The following is a 17,972-nucleotide window of genomic DNA, read 5'->3' as shown; positions in this document are numbered from 1 at the left end:
GCGGGTCGGCGCTCGGCTGGCTGCGCCTGTCGCCCGCTACCGCTGTGGCGTTGGCGCCGCGGGGCCCGGGGGGGTCGGGGGCGCCATGACCAACGGTGGGAACGGGGGGCTGGGGGCCAGGGGGTACCGGGGACAACCGGGGGCCGGCATAGCCAGTGGTGGGAACGGGGGAACGAAGGGTTGTGGGCAGACGGGAGTGTCCTGGGGCCACCATGACTGGTGGAAGGAACTGGGGAATGGAGGGGCCGGGGAGTCCGGGCGGGTCCGGAGCCTCAAGGACCGTGGGAGGAGGGGGGGGGTACGGGGGGTTTTGGGGGTTCCGAAGGCGCGGGGGCTGATGGGGCACCATGGGGAGAGCACTCAGCTATCGTCAGGCGGCGGGGGAGATGGGGCTGATGTCGGGGAGGTCCTAAGAGGAGCTTTTGGGAGGCGAGTGGGAGACTGTGTCCCTTTGGGGTACTGGGAGTTCTGAGTGCCTTCGGTGGGGATACTGGGAGCTCTGTGTCCCTTTTCAGGGGGATCCCGGGAAGTCTGCATCCCCTCACGGGGGCAGAGGTGGGAGGTTATTCACACAGAGTGTGGGGGTCCCCTTGGAGGGGGGTTGGGCAGGGGCCCGGAGTGCCCCCTGACCCCTCCCCGACCTCCCTCCCCGCAGTTTACTCCCTGGACGGGCTCCTGGTGTTCGGGCTGCTACTGGTTTGCACTTGTGCGTACCTGCGGAAGGTGCCCCGACTGCGCGCCTGGCTCCTGTCTGAGCGCAGGGGGGTCTGGGGAGTCTGCCACAAGGGTGAGGGGCACTTGGGACACTGGGGTACGGCGCAGGGGTGCTGGGAACGCTGGGATGGGGGCACTTGGAACACTGGGGTACAGGATGGGGGTGCCGGGATCACTGGGGTCGGGTCTAGGACAGGGGGATTGGGTCCAGGATGGGGACACAGAGAAGTAGGATGGGGGTTTGGGGGTCTGGGATAGGAACACAGGGATTGGGAATGGGAACGTGGGGTTTGGGATGGGAACATGGGGTCTGGGATGGGCTCACAGGGATTCAGGATGGATCTGGGATGGGGAGGTGGGGCCTCACCCCATCCTGTCCCACCCGCAGCTGCTGTGATTGGGACCCGCCTGCACGTGGCTGTGTCCGTGTCCTGTCTTCTCATGGCCTTCTACGTCCTTGTGGGAAAGTGACCACATGCAGACCTGCTGGTGACCTGAGAGAGACCTGGGACCAACTAGAGATGCTGGGACTGATTCCGAAGAGCCCAGTATGGACCAGAGACCCTGGTACTGACCCCAGTGTCCCAGTACCAACCAGAGACCCCATTGCTGACCCTGGTACTGATCCTGGAGACCCTGGTACTGACCCTGAACCACCCCCAGTCCTGCTCTTGGCAGCAACCTGCATCCTTCATGTGGCAACCCAGGGACCATCATGGCCCATCACCCTCCCTGAGCCCACCAAGGGCAACTGTGGGGGCCAACAGGGCAACGTTAGACTGTTGGAAAAGGATTTCCCGTGAAATCTGTAGAGAAGTGGGTGCAGGGACCCCCAGGACTGGGGGACCCAGCTCTGCCCTGTAAGCCCCTTCTCTTGATGCTGAGAAGGATCCTAGTGAGACCATGGCAGGCTCTGGGGACCAGGCAGGGTCCCCCCTGATCCGTGGGATCTTCCTATGCCTCTGCAGCCTGAGGAGCCCTCAGGGGGGTCTCCTTCTGCAGTGGGGGGTTGGTGACCCCACCGGTTGTAAATACTGGACCACCACATGCAAATAAAGTGGGGGTTCCTCTGTGGCAGTGCTGGCCTGGGTGTGCTGTGGGGTTGGGGGGGCTCCTGTGGAGCTGGTGCCCTGCTTGGGGGTCCTGTGGTGTGGCTTGAGGGTCCCATTGAGTGTGTGTGAGGAGGTCCTTGGAGGCTGCCTCCCATGGGGTGGAGGGCTCCCGTAGTTATGGGGTCCTGAGGTGGGGAGGATTTGTGCAAATAAAGGGAGGGGGGTGAGCTGTGGGGTGGAGAATTGCTGACTAGAGCCTCCTGGCCCGGTCCTTCCAGCTCTCTGGGGCCGGGAGCGATGCAGGAGAGCTGTGCCCTCCCCCAGCTGCGTCGGCCCGGTCCCGCCTGTGTCGCTGTGCGGGGCGTGTGCCCGGGAGGTGCAGGGCGGTCCTCCGGCCGGCCGGGGGCGCGCCAGAGCGCCGCGCTGCCATCCCGTCGTGCTCCGCGCAGCATATAAAGGGCATATAAAGGGCTGGACCGGAAGTGGCGGTGGTTGTGTGTGAGTGTGTGCGCGTGTGTGACTGAGTCAGGGTGTCCGCGCGCGTGCGTGCGTGTGTGCGTGTGTGTGTGTGTGTGTGTGTGTGCGTGTGTGTGTGTGCGTGTGTGTGTGTGTGTGTGTGTGTGTGTGTGTGTGTGTGTGTGTGTGTGTGTGTGGCGCCAGCCACCCTCCCCTTCCTACACGTTGATCTTATTCGATCGGCCGGGCCCCGCCGGGCCGAGGTGAGAAGAAAGCGCCGCGAAGCCCTCGGGCGCTGTGCGGCTGGGCCGGGCGGGATGAGTCGATCAGATAGGCGAGGCCACGGCCGCTGAGCGCCCTGCGATTCTGACCCGCGCCCACGGCTGCAGCCCCGGGGCCGGCACCGACCGGGTCCCGACAGCGACGGAAGACGAAACTCCCCGGCTTCATCCCGACCCATCCAGCGCCGGGCCACGTGGGGAGGCGGGAAGTGGGCCCTGCACAAGGCTCCGTACGCGCTTTGCAGGATTCTGTTCTAGCCTGGCGGGGCCGTGCACGCTCCGTGCCATGCTGCGAGTAGTTCACCGGGTCCTGCAGCTGTGTGGGGCACAAAGGCTATACACGGGTCTGTACTGGCACCGTGCCACGTGTGTGAGCTGGGCACGGACCCTGCTAGCCCCGAGGGGCACGGGGGACTCTCATTAGACATACGGGCTTCATGCAGCACGGTCTCTGTGTTTTACTGGGGGTGTGCGGTGATGGGGGTAGCCGTGGTGGTGACGAGAGGATGGCCACAAGGGGACAACCACGGTGAAGACTGGGGGATGACTATGGTAACAAGAAGGACAGCCGTGGTGCTGACAAAGCTGTGATGGTAACCAGGGGACAGCCACTGTCGAAACGAGTACAGTTGTGCTGGTAATGAGAGGATGGCCACGGTGGTAACAGGAGGACAGCTTATCCCACAGTGGTGATAGCAAGAGGATGGCCGTGGCTGTGACAAGGGGACAGTAAGAGTGGGCGACCGAGGGGTGGCTACAGTGGTGACAAGAGGATGGGCATGAGAGGACAGCCACAGAGGTGAAAAGGGGACGGCTGTAGTGGTGACAAGGCCGTGGTGGTGATGAGGGGACAGCAGTGATTCTGGTATTACTGGGAGAAGCAGCTGTGGTGGCTACTGATGGTGGCCCTGCTGTGGGGACACTGAGAGGAGGTCACCAGCTTAATGGTGCCTGGCAGGCTTCATCTGCCAAGATGACACTGCAGATGCTGTGGAGCATGGCCACCCCATGCCAGTGTCTAGCTGTGGCACAGTAGGTGTGGGGTTGTCTTCATGCTGCCAAAGGGACAAGCATGATCCCTTCCTGTGGCTGTGTCCCCCATGCCCGTGGTACTTGCTGGCTTCCCTGTACCATCACAGATGGACATGTGTCACTAGTATGCCCCAACCCACAGGGTGACCCTGTGCCACCAGAGTTGGGACCTCTGTGTCACCATAGCAGCTCTGTCCCCCATGTCCTCTTATGACTGTGGCCCCCATATGCTCGTGTTCCCCATCTCCCTGTGTCACCATATTAGCTGTGTACTGTGTCCCTCTGTAGTCCTTTATCAGCTGTGTTCCTATGTGTCTCCTGTGTCCCTCATGTTCAGATATCCCCTGTGTCCCCCATTCTCCCATACCCCTGTATTCCCCTTGTCCTGTGTCCCTATATCAGCTGTGTGCCCAGTGTCCTTGATGTTCCTGTGTCCCCGGTGTTCCTATATCCCCTGTACCCCCTATGTCCCTTGTGTCCTCCACGTCCAGCATATACAGCCAGATGTGTACCCTGTCCTGTCCCCAGTGCAGTGGGGCTGGCCCGGCTCCGTGAGGACATGGCCTGAGGGGCACACGAGTGGCACACAGTCTCCGGTGGGGTGGAGGGGGCTCCGGGGTGCGGGGGGCTCATGACCCCCACTCGCCATGTCCCAGTCCTCCCCCAGCCCCGGGGCGGCGGGAGGAGGGTCTGTTCCCGGGGGCGGGGAGGTGGGGGCGTGATGCCCCGAGACGGTCCCGGTTCTGTTCCTGGAATAACGTTCCCAAATCCGTTCCCAGGGAGAAGTTCCCGATGCCGTTCCCGGGAACACGTTCTGGGGATTACATTCCCAGTCCCGTTTCCGGGGATACACTCCCAAGGATGATGGGGTTCCCGGTGGCGTTCTCATGGGTAGCACTCCCAGTGCCGATGCCCGGCGCCAGTCTCAGGATACCATTCCCGAGTATATCCATGGGCGTGCTGTTCCTGGGAGTTCCATTCCCGGATCTCTATTCTCGATACCGATGCGCGGTGCCGTTCCCATGAATAACATTCTCGATGCCGATTCCCGGTGCCGTTCTCATGGCAAGCGTTCCCGGAGGCGATGTCAGCTGCCGTTCCAGGGGGTTCTATTCGCGATCCACTGCCCGTTCCCGTTCCCTGGGGCGATGCCCCCTGCCATTCCCAGGGGTTCCGTTCCCGGTGCCCGTTCCCGGTGGTGATGCCCGGTGCCGTTTTCGGGGGTTCCTCTCCCGGTGCCTATTCTCGTTCCCGGGGGGCGATGCCGGTGCCGTTCCCAGGGGTTCTGTTCGCAGTGCCGTTCCCGGGGGCGGGGGCAGGTAGCGGCAGGTGCGCGGAGGCCGGGCCGTTGGTGGGGGCGGGGCAGCGGCGCCGGTGCTCGCACCGGCCGAGCCGCCGCCGTTGCCGCCGCCGTTGCCGCCGCCATGGCCGGTACCGGAGGTCGGTGGATGCCGCTGGCGCTGTGTCTGGCTGTCACCGTGTCACCGGGACGCACCGGAGAGCAGCTTCACGTCTGCAAGGAGGTACCGGCACCGGGAATGGCGGGGGTGGGGGGGGGGGTGAGCAACCGGTAACACACCACCACCTCTGCAACCACCCCCAAATTCCCCACACACACCGATGAAACGGAGTCCCGGAGCAGGGGGGGGGGGGGGGGGCGCTCCCTATGGAATGGGGCGGACAAGGAGGAGACAGGTAGGGATCGGGCGTCCCGGTGGCATTGGGGATGTCTCCTATAGCGGGAGGGACTGCCGACCTCCTGGGGGCCCAGGGAGAGGTCTTTGCTCCCAGGGGCTCGGCCAGTCCCCGAGGGTCTCCTTGGGGACCCCAACTGGTGTCACCCCATCATCGTCCCTAAGTCCCTACCCCTCAGACACATTGGGGTCTCCCTGAGTGCTGCTGGGGGGGTGACAAGGAGCGGGGGGGACAATGGCCACGTGTCATTCCCAGCCCAGCACATGGTATCCTGTGAAGAAAAACTGTCACTCAGATCTGTCCACTTTGGGGACAGCGGGTGAACCCCCAAATCCTCTCCCTGGGTTGTCTGTTTTGCCCCCCCCCCCCCCAATTTTCCTCCCCCATCCTCAGACCTGCGGCTGCTTTTAATCTGGGCCAGGATTTTTTTTTTCTCTGATCCAATTATTTTTGTCTGTGTTCCATGATCCAGAGCTGGAAACAATAGACTGGGGCTGGCACCTGCCCCAGGAGTGATCAGTCCCACAGAGGGGGTGTCCCCTGTTCTTCACAGGGGACAGCCCTTCTCCCTCCCCTGGCCAGAGCAGAGTTACAGTGGCAGCTTGGGGTGCCCTCCACCCCCAGAGCCTCCTGGAGCTGAATTAGGTCAATTTATGTAGATTTAATAAAAACCTGGAAAAGTTTCGGAAGAGAGAAAAAATACCCTCTCCCCAAGGAAATCCCTTGGGACTGAGAGCAGTGTGGTAGTTCGGGGCTGCTGAAAGTTGGGGTGACCCACTGGTTGGTGGGGACCTTTGTCTGTGCCCCTGTCCCACGACCAGGGGGGGTTTCATGCTGCCTGTATATGGGTAGGGGGTGCTGCAGGCATCTCTCTGTCCTCACTTTTCCTTCTCCAACCCCCTTTTACCTCTCCAATCCCTCTTTCCTCCTCACACCCCCCATCCCCCTCTTTCCCTCCCCCATTGCTGTGTTTCCAGCTGATGGGAACATCAAAGCAGTTGTTTTCTCATCAACCTGCCACGCTCCAGCAGCTGCTGGGAGCATGAAGCCACAGCACCGGCTCTGACACCTCAGAGCTGCTGCGGGGGGTGGGGAGCTCCTCTTGTACCCCAAACCCCAACACCACTACCAGATGTGGCCTTCACCCTGCCCACACCGTTTGTCCCTGGCGTCACCTCACCAGCCTTAAGCCAGTCTCAGCTTGGTGCAGCTGGCAGGATGGGGGTAGTCATGGTGCTTCTGCTGTCCCCAGCACTTCCTGGTTCCCCCCAGTCCCCTCTGTGCTCCTGCCCTATGCCCGAGGAGCTCCCAGGCCGTATCCGGGTTGTGCCACAGCTGTTTGATGAGCAAAGTGTGTCACAGCCATGCTAAGGCACACCAAGGGGCGTGACAGTGCCATGTGATCCCAGGAACATGATGGGGGGGCGGCAGGGGTTCACCCCACACCAGGGAAGGGTGCAGGGCTGCTGCTGCTCCAAGGCTCCTGGGCAAGCCCAACCAGATCATCCCCCCACCCACAGCACCCCCATTTCCCAGCATCCTCTCATACTGCCCCCCACCACCACAATACTCCCCTACTCTGAGCATCCCCCTGGTCCCCAGCTCCCCTCAATCCAGAGCATCTCCCACCCAAATAATCTCCGCTTTCCAGCATCCTCCCACACTAAACTCCTCCCCCAGTATCCCCCCACCCTGAGCACCCTCCCAAGCCCCTCCTCATCAGGCCCACGCACCACAGGACATTGCCACACCTTTACTCAAAACCATCCCTTGAAGGCACAGCTGGGCCCAGGGGCAAACCCCTCTCAGGGAACACAGGGTGTGGGGGCAGCCCAGGAGGTCTCAGGTGCAGCTCCCCTGCACGTTCCCTCTCTGTCTCCTGCAGTCCGAGTACCACTACGAGTACACAGCATGTGACAGCTCAGGATCGCGCTGGAGGGTAGCTGTACCACACATGCCTGGACTCTGCACCGGCCTGCCTGACCCTGTCAGGGGCACTGAATGCTGTAAGATTACAACCAGGAATGGGATGGGGTCAGGCTGGGGGGTGGGAATGGTAGGAATGGGAAATGAGGGCGAGGGGAGGGAGAGAGTGGGGAGACAAGCACAGCCATTGTCAGCTCCAACACAGGCAGCAACAGGAGGATGGAATGGGATCAGTGGGATGGGATGGCAGAAGAACTACAAGCACTGGGATGGGATGGAATAGGAATCACACACACACCGACTCCCTGGGATGGGATGAGAGGGATGGGAACCACACACACACAGGTATTGGGATGGGGTGAGACAGATGGGAATCACATGCACACATAGATAGGATGGGATGGGAATCACACATACAGTCATGGAATAGGATGAGAGGGATGGGAATCTCACACACACTGGGATGGAAATCCCCTCATCCCACATATGCACCACGACAGGATGAGCAAGATGAGCACTCACTCATCTTGCCCGGATGGGATGAGAGATGGAAATCCCACACACATAATGGGATAGGATGGGATGGGAATCCCACGCACATGGGTACTAGGATGGGATAAGAAGGATGGAAATCACACACATACATGCACGAGGATGGGATGGGAATCACACACACAGTCACCAAATGGAATGAGAGCCACAGGAATCCCACCACATACAGTTGGATGGAAATCTTCCCATCACACACATGCACCAGGATGGGATGAGGAAGATGAGAATCTCCCTCGCACAAACTCACTTACCAGGATGGGATGAGCAGGATGGGAATCCCAAATATATGCCTCCAAAGCCTGGAGGTGCCCCGGCTCCATGGCAGAGGGTTACATCCTGCCTGGATTGGGCAGAGCTGGGTGTCAGGTACCAAACTCATGGATGGGGGGGGGTTGCCTTTGTGGAATGATAAGAATGGGGGATCTCAGCACCTCCACCAGCTGGGAGCACTTGGAAATGCAGAACTGAGGGTGATGAGGCTGTAGCAGCACCAGGCGGATCAGGGTGACCCTCCACGCCCTGTGTCCCCGTTTCCATTGGCAGCGTTCTCCTGCAAGGCGGGTGAGTTCCTGGAGATGCAGACACAGACGTGCCGGCCCTGTGCTGCGGGCACCTACTCGCTGGGCACTGGTGTCCGCTTTGATGAGTGGGACGAGGTGCCCCATGGCTTTGCCAACGTGGCCACCAACCTGGAGGTGGATGATGGCTTTGGCGATGCAGCAGAGAACTGCACAGCGTGAGTCAGTGTGTCACTGTCTGTGATGCCAGCACATGGGCACCTGGCATGTCAGGACTGGGTGTGGGGCACAGCGAGCAGGATGGGTGTGACACCCTGCATCCAGCGCCCAGTTGCCCCGACAGCATTCTGTCATTCTTCCTTGGGAAGTGACACCAGCAGGGCATTACAGGGACACCCTGGTCACAGCAAGGGAACAGCCCGCAGCATCATCCCCCCCAGAAGTGGCAGGACCCCAACCCGTGGGACCTCCACATCAATATTCCTTGGAGATGGAGCACCCATGGAGGTCCTCACAGCACCTATGGGGGTCTTCACACCCCTGTGCCATCAACCAGAGCCGTTATTTACCACCACAGCCCTTTGATCCTCACTGGCAACCTCTGAGCTCTTTTGGTTGTGCTGGCAGCCACCAGACCCTCCCAGTTGTTCCATAGCCATTAAACATCCCACCAGCGGGTTGTACCAGCAGCCACCAAACCCTCTTACTTGTACCACAGCCATGAAGGCCTCTCAGCTGCCAAGCCCTCCCTGTTGTTCCATTGCCACTGAAGTTTCCACCACCTGGTTGTACCAGCAGCCTCTAAACTTTCCTGGATGTACCAACAACCACTGAACCCTCATGGTTATACCAGCTGCCACCAAACCCTCCTGGTTTTACCACAGCCTCTGAACCCTCACAGTTGTACCAGCAGCTGTTGAGCCCTCCTAGTTCTACCAGCAACCATGAAACTGTCCCAGATATACTGACAGCCACCTAACCCTCTTGGTTGTACCACACCACTGAGCCATCCCAGTTGTACCAGCAGCCACAAAACTCCCCTGGTTACACCAACAACCACCAAACTATCCCATATGTACTGGCAGGTTCCTGAACCTTCCTGATTATACCAACAACCAAGAAACCCTCCCAGTTGCACCAACAACCACCAAACCCTCAGTTTTACTGGCACCACTGCACTGCTCCATTATACCCCCCTCAGCCATTCCCTACTCCCAGTAGCGTGTTCCTCATCCAGCCACATTCCCAGAACAGGGGGAACCCACTCTCTCCTCCTTGCAGCCCACATGGCTCTCAGCAGGCATGGGGATTCTCCCCTGGGATATGTGTCTAGCCACCACACCTTGCCATGTCCCCAAGATGTGCCCAAGCCCCTGTGCCCCTCATTTCTCTGCTTCCTGGGGACCCTCTCAGCTGTCCCTACAATCCCTGTCCTGCCTGCTGAGAGTGGTGACAGAATCCCCGGGGCCATATCACTTGCCCCAGGTCAACGTGGGTGCCACTGGGGGACTACGTGGCCTCCAACACAGATGAGTGCACGGCCACCCTCATGTATGCTGTGAGCCTCAAGCAGTCGGGGACTGTCACCTTCGAATACATCTACCCTGACAGCAGCATCGTCTTCGAATTCTTCGTGGGTGACAGGGGCAGGGGTGGAGGGTGTGGGTCTCTGGGGATGTGGGAGGGTCCTTGGGGGCATGGGAGGGGTCTCTTGGGACATGGAGGGGTCCATCGGGATATGGGAGAGGGTCCTAGATGGCATGAAGGGTCCTTAGGTACATGGGAGAGGTCCCCTGTGACCTGAGTGGGTCCATGGGGATTCCTCAGGGGTCCCTGGGGACATGGAAGGAGTCCCTGAGGACATGATGTGTGTTCCTGGGGACATGGCAGGATCTCTGGTGGATGTGACAGGGGTCTCTGGGGACATGGGGAAGGGAACCCTGGATATATCGAAGGAGTCCTTGCAGACATGGAGGGGAATGAGAGTGGACCCTGGTGACCTGAGTGGAGCCCCATGGGATATGGCAGTGGTTCATGGAGACATGAGGAGGGGTCCCTAGGAATATGGAGGGTCCCTGGGAGCATGGGGGTGTGTCCCTGGGGACATGCGGGGTACCTGTGAACACGGGGTCTCTGACACTCTCCCTGCAGGTGCAGAATGACCAGTGCCAGCCCACGGTGGAGGAGTCCCGCTGGATGCGGACGACAGAGAAGGGCTGGGAACTCCACAGCGTGAGTGTTCGGTGGGAGGTGACACTGGGGGGAGGTCCCTCGGTGCTGCCCCGGCGTTTCTTGTCCCTCCTGTGGGAAGAAGATGCTCCACGAGGCTGAGGAGGGGGTGGTGGGTGGTGACAGACGGGGGTGCCACACACCCCCCTCCACTGGTGCCAGCCCTCTCCTCGGCAGCAGGATCCCCCACCCATGGTGCCAAACCCATCCCTGGCAGTGGGGTTACCCAATCCTGTGGGATCCTTCTCCCAGGTGGAGCTGAGCCGTGGGAACAACGTGCTGTACTGGCGGACCACCGCCTTCTCCGTCTGGTCCAAGGTGCCTAAACCGGTGCTGGTGAGGAACATCGGCATTACAGGTGGGTGGAGGCAGGAAGGGGGGGTCTCGGGGGTCGCGCACCCCCCTCCCCGCTACCTGAGCCTCCTCCCGCTCCCAGGGGTGGCCTTCACTTCCGAGTGCTTCCCCTGCAAGCCCGGCACCTTCGCCCCCACCGCCGGCTCAACCGCCTGCCAGCCCTGTCCCGCCAACACCTTCTCCGGCAAAGGGGCCACTGCCTGCCAGCCCTGCGACCCCGACACCTACGCCGGTGAGAGGGGACCCGGGGCTCCCCCCTACCAGAGCTGTCCCTCTAGTATATGACCTTGGGAAGGGAAGGGGTGATGTGGGGAGCAGGGGTAACCTGACATCTCCTGGTGGCGACAGTGTTGGCCCCTCACAAACCTGACACCTATGCTGGTGAGGGGGGACACCCTTAGGGGTCCCTTTGTTCCTGCATTCTGCACTGCAGGAGTGGCCCTGGGGGAGGGAGAGATGATGTGGGGAGTGGGGAACACCCACTACCTACCCCTTGGTTGGGAGGAAAGACAAGGACAGCCCATGTGGTGGGAACAGCGCTGGGGTCCTCGGGCTGTGCTGGCTCACCCGCCGTGTTCCCCCTCGGCAGAGCCCGGCTCGGGGTCCTGCAAGCCACGTCCCCCCTGCACGGATAAGGATTTCTTCTACACCCACACAGCCTGCAACGCCAGTGGGGAGGTAACACGGGGACACCCCGGGGTGGTCTCCCTGTCCCATGGTATCCCCCCGGCTCACCCGCTCCCCCGGCAGACCCAGCTGATGTACAAGTGGGCAGAGCCCAAGATCTGCAGCGAGGAGCTGCCACAGGCAGTCCGGCTGCCATCCTCCGGGGTCAAGACTCAGTGCCCCCCCTGCAACCCTGGCTTCGCCAAAGGCAACGGCAGCACCTGCCAGCCCTGTCCCTATGGCTTCTATTCCAACGGCTCTGGTAAGGAGGCCCCGTCATTGTCCCCAAAATGTGACTGGAGCAGCCTGAGTTGCTGGGGGCAGTGGGTGCCACTCCAGTGCAGGGTTGTCCCTTCCTGTCCCCATGGCTCCAATAAGGACTCCCCCACCACTGTCCCCAAGGAGTAACTGGGTCTCTGGGGCTACCAGGAGAAGATGAGTGCCACCTCAGTGCAGGGTTGTCCCATCCTGTTCCTATGACTGTTCCTAAGTGGTGACCATGGCACTCCAAGCTGACAGAGAGAAAGGTGGTACCACTCTGGTGCAAGGCTGTCCCTATGTATCCAGTAAGAACATCCCAGTTATTGTCTCCAGTAAGTAACTGGGATCCCTGGAGCTGCCAAGGGAAGATGGGTGCCACCTCAATACAGAGCTGTCCTCTCCTGTCTCCATCATTGTCCCCAAGAGGTGGTAACCAGGTCATCCCAAGCTGCAGGGAGGGGAACCCTAGTGCAGGGCTGTCCCCTCTTGTCCCCATCACTGGCCTCAAGAGGTAAGCAGGGCACCCCAAGCTGACAAAGGGGGAGATGGGAGCCATCCTTGTGCAGGGCTGTTGCCTCCTCTCTCCAGCCTGCCTCAGTTGCCCAGCGGGCACTGAGCCGGCACTGGGCTTGGAGTACAAGTGGTGGAATGTGCTGCCCCCCAACATGGAGACCACCGTGCTCAGCGGCATCAACTTCGAGTACAAGGGCATTGCAGGTAGTGGAAGAGGCTGTCCCTTCTCTGTCCCTTGCCTGGGCACTGCCAGGGCCCTCTCTAAGTGTCACTGCATCCCTGCAGGCTGGGAGGTAGCTGGGGACTACATTTACACGGCAGCCGGAGCCTCTGACAGTGACTTCATGATCCTCACACTGGTGGTCCCTGGCTTCAGGTGAGGTGGGGGCCACCACGAGGGAGCAGTGGGGACAGAGCCATGGGGCAGAGCTAGCAGTGTCCCCACGCTGTCCCCAGCCCTCCAAGCCCAGTGCTGGAGGACACAGAGAGCAGGGAGGTGGCCAGGATCACCTTCGTTTTCGAGACACTGTGCAGCGTTGGCTGTGAGCTCTACTTCATGGTGGTGAGTGGGGAGACACAGCAGTTTGGGGGGGCACAGAGAATTTGGGTGGTGCCACCTCCCCTGTCCCCACAGGGTGTCAACTCACGCACCAACACTCCAGTGGAGACATGGACAGGCTCCACAGGGAAACAATCCTACACCTACCTGGTGGAGAAGAATGCAACCATGAGCTTCACCTGGGCCTTCCAGCGCACCCCCTACCATGAGGCGGTGAGGGACAGGGGGCCCTGCTTTGAGAGGGCTGGAGGCCCCTGACTTTGGGGGGTCTGGTGGGGGCTGGGGGGCAAATGGTGATGGTGCTCTTGGTGCCAGGGCCGGCGGTTCACCAGTGATGTGGCCAAGCTGTACAGCATCAACGTCACCAACGTGCAAGGGGGGGTGGCCTCCTTCTGCCGCCGCTGTGCCCCCCAGCCCACTGGGTCCTGTGCCCCGTGTTCCCCTGGCAGTGCTGTGGACCCCAGCTCGGGCACCTGCCAGCCCTGCCCACCTGGCACCTATCTGCGGGGTCACCCCTCCGACGGAACACCCACCTGCCACCCCTGTGGCCCTGGCACACACAGCAACCAGGTGACTGGGGATGGCAGACGGTACAAGTGTCCCTAAGTATCCCCATGAGTGATGCCAATGGGCCCTAGAGGAGTGACACCAGCCTCCCCCACACCCAGGATGTCCCAGATGTTGGCACTGGCCAGCACCAGGAGGGTGACACCATCACGGGTGGGCTACATAAGCCTCCCCCAGTCATCCTGGGTGGATGACAGTGTCCCCACAGAGGTGACACCAGTCCCTTACAGTCATTCTGGGTGGGTGACAGTGTCTGACCCAGGGTGGGTGATGCCTGCCCTCCTTGGCCATCTCCAGGGAGGTGACACCAGCCCTGTGGCAATCCTGGGTGGGTGACAAGATGGGTGACAATGTCTAATCCTGAGTGGGTAATGCCAGTCCCCCAGCTGTTCCCAGAGAGGTGACACCAGGCCCTCCCAGCCATCCCAGATGGGTGGCAGTATCTGACACTGGTGGGTGGCAGTGGGTGACCCTGGCGGGTGCCACCATGCCCCTGCTGTCTCTGAGGGGTGGTGCCAGCTCTCCAGAGTCCCCACAGGGGTGTCCCCCGTGGGTGGCATGGCTGTCCCTGAGCTCCCTGTCCCTGTTCCCAGCTGCGATCGCTATGCTACAACAACTGCAGCCTGGCATTGGCACTGCCAGGCCGGATGCTGCACTTTGAGTTCCCATCGCTGGGCCGGGGTGCCGGCGTGGGCACTGGGCCCAGCTTCACCCCCAAAGGGCTGCGCTACAGCCATCACTTCCGCCTTAGCCTCTGTGGGCACCAGGTGAGACCTGTGTAGGCAAACACATGTGCACACATGGGAACACACCCTGGGGGGTGGGCACAGGCACACGAGCGCAAACACAGGCATGTGGGTGGGCACTCAGGAGAGTTGGCACAAATGGGCAGGAGGCCATGGAAACATGCATGCAGACATGGGAGCACACCTGGGTAGGCACACAAGGGCACACACAGGAGGGCACAGGAACATGCATGAATGTATGGGAACACACCTGGGCTCCTGGGTGGGTGGCCATAGGTACACAAGTGCAAACATGAGCGTACATTGGGGTGTGTGTGCACTCACAGGCACATGAGTACAAACACGGGCACACAGGTGGGCATGCAAGTGGGTGGGCACAAGACGAGTGCAAACATGGGCACATGGGTGGGTAGTCAGGAGGGTGGACACAGGAACACAGGTTCCTGTAGGCACACTTGGGCACAAGCGGGCAGGAGGGCTCAGGAATACACATGCGCACATGGAGGGTTGCTGTGGGGTTCCAGTGGGAATTCACACATGGGCGAACACAGGCACACACCTGGGCACACAGATGGGATGGGGCATGCAGGTAGGCAGACACAGACACACATGTGCATCTGTGCTCGTAGTCATGCAAACACAAGGACATGTATGCAAACACACATTGCCACACGCAGGTGCGCAAATACAGGTGTACACACACACACGCACGCACGCATGCACTTGTGCAATCACATGTGCACAGTCACACAAACGCATCTGCACAGTTGTGCAGATACATGTGAACACTTGTGTAGACACATATGGACACTTGTGCAGCCACATCTGCACACCTACGGCCCTGCACACACAAATGCCACTCCTTTGTACCCACACACATTCTCACTCCACACACATGTGTCATGTATGTCCCCACAGGGCAGGAAGATGGCCTCATGTGCTGACAATGTGACAGCAGGTCGGGGGGGCCCTGCCCGTGTGGTCACCTCTTATGTGTGCCAGGCCATTATGGTGCCCCCTGATGTCACCGGTGCCCGCGCAGCTGTGTCTTCTCAGCCCATCAGCCTGGGTGACCACTTGCTGGGTGAGCAGGGAGGGAGGGTGGGGCACCCAGGGGCACTGGGACACCCTGGGGTTACTGAGACACATGGGTGGGACAGACACTGGAACATCTTGGTGGCACTGGCACACCAACACTGGGACACCCCAGTGGGACTGGGAAACATGTGTGGGACAGGAACTGGGACACCCTTGTGGCACTGAGAGTGGGGCACCTTGTTGAGACTAGGACACCCTGGCAGGACAGGGACCAGGACATCCCAGTAACACTGGGACACATGAGTGGGACAGGGAGTAGCCTACTCCAGTGGCACTGGAATACCCTAGTGGGACTCAGACTCCCTGGTGGGACTGGGACACCCCAGTGGTGCTGGGAGTGGGATACCTTGGTGGGATTGGGACACTCGGCTGGGACTGGGACACTGGCACTAGGACATTTCAGCAGCACTGGGATACCTTTGTGGCACAGGGACACCCCAATGGGACGGAAATACACCCTGGTGGGACTGGGACATTGTCACTGGTATCTGTCACTGACACCTCAGTAGGACTGGGACTCCTCAGTGGGACTGGGACATCATGGTGTGACTTGAAACACTCTGGTGGGACTGGGACACACAGGTGGGACTGGGACTGACACTGGGACACCCTGTTGGGATTGGAATATCCCCTAGTAGGACTGGAGCACTCTGGTGGCACTAGGACACTGGGACTGGAACACACCCCAGTGGGACTGGAGACACCCCTCTCTCCCTGCAGGTGTCACCACCAGCTCCGTGCTGGACAGCATCGTGTCTCCCCCAGAACTCTTCCCCCCCAGCCACCCTGACCTGCCTGACATCATCTTCTTCTTCAGGTGCAGGCAGGTGACAGGGGCTTGACACCCACACTGTGCCCCCACTGTCCTCCTAACCCCCCATGTCCCCTGGCAGGTCCAACGACATGACACAGCCCTGCAGTGATGGCCGGGTCACCACCATCCGCCTACGCTGTGACCCCCTACGCCTCGGCACTGGCACTCTGGCTGTCCCCAGGTGGGGAGAGGACACTGGGGACCCCGAGGGGGGTTTTGGGTGACCCACGTATCTCCTGCTGCCAGGGTTAGGCACATCCCTGGGGTGCTTCGCTTTGGAGACACCATAGTCACAATGTCAGTGTCCCTCACTCTGAGGTGTCACCCTGGCTGTTCCCAGGTGGGGGAAGATGGGACACTGGGGACATCGAGGGGGGCTTAGGGGACTCCCAAAGTGACCCAAACATCTCCTGCTGTCATGGGTGGGCATGTCCCTGACGTGCTTTGCTTTGGGGATGACACTGACATGGTGTCAGAGTCCCTCACCCTGAGGTGTCATCCCGGCTGTGTCACCGGTGCCCTGCGTGTACTCAGGCTGGCAGTGAAACAAAGGAGATCCCGGGGGAGGTTTGGGGATCTCCGAGATCCCCTGCTGTCATGGGCAGATATTTTTTTGGGGTGCTTCATTTTGGGGATACCGCTGTCATGTTGTCCCGAGCCTGGGGTGTCACCTTAGCTGTAATCCCCACTTTGGAGTGTCACCATCACCTGAGCCCCCCTTTTTGTCCCTCCCCAGCAAATGCCCCGAGGGCACCTGCGACGGCTGCACCTTCCATTTCCTGTGGGTGACGGCCGAGGGATGTCCCCGCTGCTCCAGCTCCCACCACCGTCCCATCGTCGGCGCCTGTATCGGCGGCGTTCAGGTACGGCCCCGTGCCCCGGGCTGGGCTGCGGCTCCTGCGGCCCCTGAACCCCTTTCCCCCTCCTCAGAAAACCACCTACGTGTGGCGGGAGCCCCGGCTGTGCCACGGCGGGGACGCCCTGCCGCCGCAGGTGATCCAGACGTGCCGGAGCGTGGACTTTTGGCTAAAAGTGGGAATTTCCACTGGGACGTGCACGGCCGTCTTGCTGGCCGCGCTCGCCGCTTATTTCTGGAAAAAGACTCAAAAGTGAGCAATTGGCAGCGGGATTTGGGGACACGGGGGCTAGCACTGTTGCGGGGGGGCGTGATGGCACCGCCTGCATTCCCAGGTTGGAATACAAATACTCCAAGCTGGTGATGGACGCGGCGGCCCGGGAGACCGACACGACGTCGCCCGACAGCTGCGCCATCATGGAGGGGGAGGACGCGGAGGATGAGCTGCTCTTTGCCACCGAAATGTCACTTTTTGGAAAACTTAAAGCCCTGACGGCCAAGGTGAGGGGAGGGGTGGGGTGGGGGGATGGAAACAACCCTGGAGTAGCCACCGGACAAGCCATGGTGGCGATGGGATTTGAGGATGGTCCTTGCCTCAATTCCCCACCCCGGGCAGCTCCGTGTCTCAGTTTCCCCACTCCAACGGGGAGCTCTGTGCCTCAGTTCCCCACCCCGGGGGGCTCCGGGCCTCAGTTTCCCCACCACAGGAGAGCTCCGGGCCTCAATTTCCCCACCCCACAGCGGATGCCGGATGGATTCGACTCGGTCCCGCTCAAGACCTCATCCAGCAGCACCGATCGGGAGCTATAAGAGGACGGGGGGCACCCTTGCATCCCCCAGCCCTCCCGGGAGCTGTGACGGGCCAGAGGGGCACCCACGGACACCCTGTCCCCGGGCAGCTGGGAAGGGAAGGGGGGGTACCCACGGCCCATCCCCCCATGCCCCCCAACGTGGCCTTAGGGACCTGCTTCGGACCGGAGCCTCGTTACGGCTTTTGTACGTGTGTCTCCCCTGTGCCCCCCACCGTGTCCTCCCCATCCCAAGCACCCAAAAATGCCAAATACAGGAGCGGGGTTTGTATAA

General features: G+C 60.9%; 2 protein-coding genes and 1 non-coding gene across 6 annotated transcripts; all 3 read left to right on the top strand.

Moving 5' to 3' along the window:
• Positions 1–12: 12 nt before the first annotated feature.
• On the top strand, positions 13–1,788 carry TMEM167B (transmembrane protein 167B). The gene is made up of 3 exons (XM_053963977.1): positions 13–95; positions 656–787; positions 1,103–1,788. The coding sequence occupies exons 1-3, from the start codon at positions 86–88 to the stop codon at positions 1,183–1,185; spliced, it is 225 nt and encodes a 74-aa protein (XP_053819952.1). The 5' UTR covers positions 13–85; the 3' UTR covers positions 1,186–1,788.
• Positions 1,789–2,280: 492 nt separating this feature from the next.
• Positions 2,281–2,597, top strand: LOC128799682 (small Cajal body-specific RNA 2). Its single transcript, XR_008434801.1, has one exon. It is a non-coding gene; the product is annotated as a small Cajal body-specific RNA 2 (non-coding RNA).
• Positions 2,598–4,927: 2,330 nt separating this feature from the next.
• Positions 4,928–17,972, top strand: ELAPOR1 (endosome-lysosome associated apoptosis and autophagy regulator 1). 4 transcript variants are annotated; one of them, XM_053963876.1, is made up of 22 exons: positions 4,928–5,058; positions 7,116–7,236; positions 8,252–8,444; positions 9,712–9,859; positions 10,378–10,458; positions 10,708–10,813; positions 10,892–11,041; positions 11,399–11,487; positions 11,560–11,737; positions 12,325–12,453; positions 12,535–12,625; positions 12,706–12,811; positions 12,884–13,021; positions 13,124–13,378; positions 13,969–14,142; positions 15,040–15,205; positions 15,940–16,036; positions 16,113–16,214; positions 16,770–16,896; positions 16,964–17,142; positions 17,225–17,390; positions 17,631–17,972. In XM_053963876.1, exons 1-22 carry the CDS (start codon positions 4,960–4,962, stop codon positions 17,697–17,699), a joined length of 2,964 nt encoding a protein of 987 aa, XP_053819851.1. In that variant the 5' UTR covers positions 4,928–4,959; the 3' UTR covers positions 17,700–17,972. The 4 variants fall into 4 exon arrangements, with proteins under 4 accessions (XP_053819851.1, XP_053819849.1, XP_053819850.1 ...); XM_053963874.1 differs by having other exon boundaries at positions 17,583–17,972; XM_053963875.1 differs by having other exon boundaries at positions 15,940–16,042.

The sequence above is a fragment of the Vidua chalybeata genome, chromosome 24, assembly GCF_026979565.1.
Source record: "Vidua chalybeata isolate OUT-0048 chromosome 24, bVidCha1 merged haplotype, whole genome shotgun sequence".
Taxonomy (NCBI): Eukaryota; Metazoa; Chordata; class Aves; order Passeriformes; family Viduidae; genus Vidua; species Vidua chalybeata.
This window is presented reverse-complemented; position numbering and strand designations above follow the sequence as displayed.

Coding starts and splice junctions, on each gene's coding strand:
- ELAPOR1 (XM_053963873.1), top strand. CDS start 4,960: ATGGCCGGTACCGGAGGTCGGTGGATGCCGCTGGCGCTGTGTCTGGCT. Junction 9,860..10,377: donor GCATCGTCTTCGAATTCTTC/GTGGGTGACAGG, acceptor CTCTCCCTGCAG/GTGCAGAATGACCAGTGCCA. Junction 15,206..15,939: donor CCTGGGTGACCACTTGCTGG/GTGAGCAGGGAG, acceptor CTCTCCCTGCAG/GTGTCACCACCAGCTCCGTG.
- TMEM167B (XM_053963977.1), top strand. Junction 788..1,102: donor CTGGGGAGTCTGCCACAAGG/GTGAGGGGCACT, acceptor TCCCACCCGCAG/CTGCTGTGATTGGGACCCGC.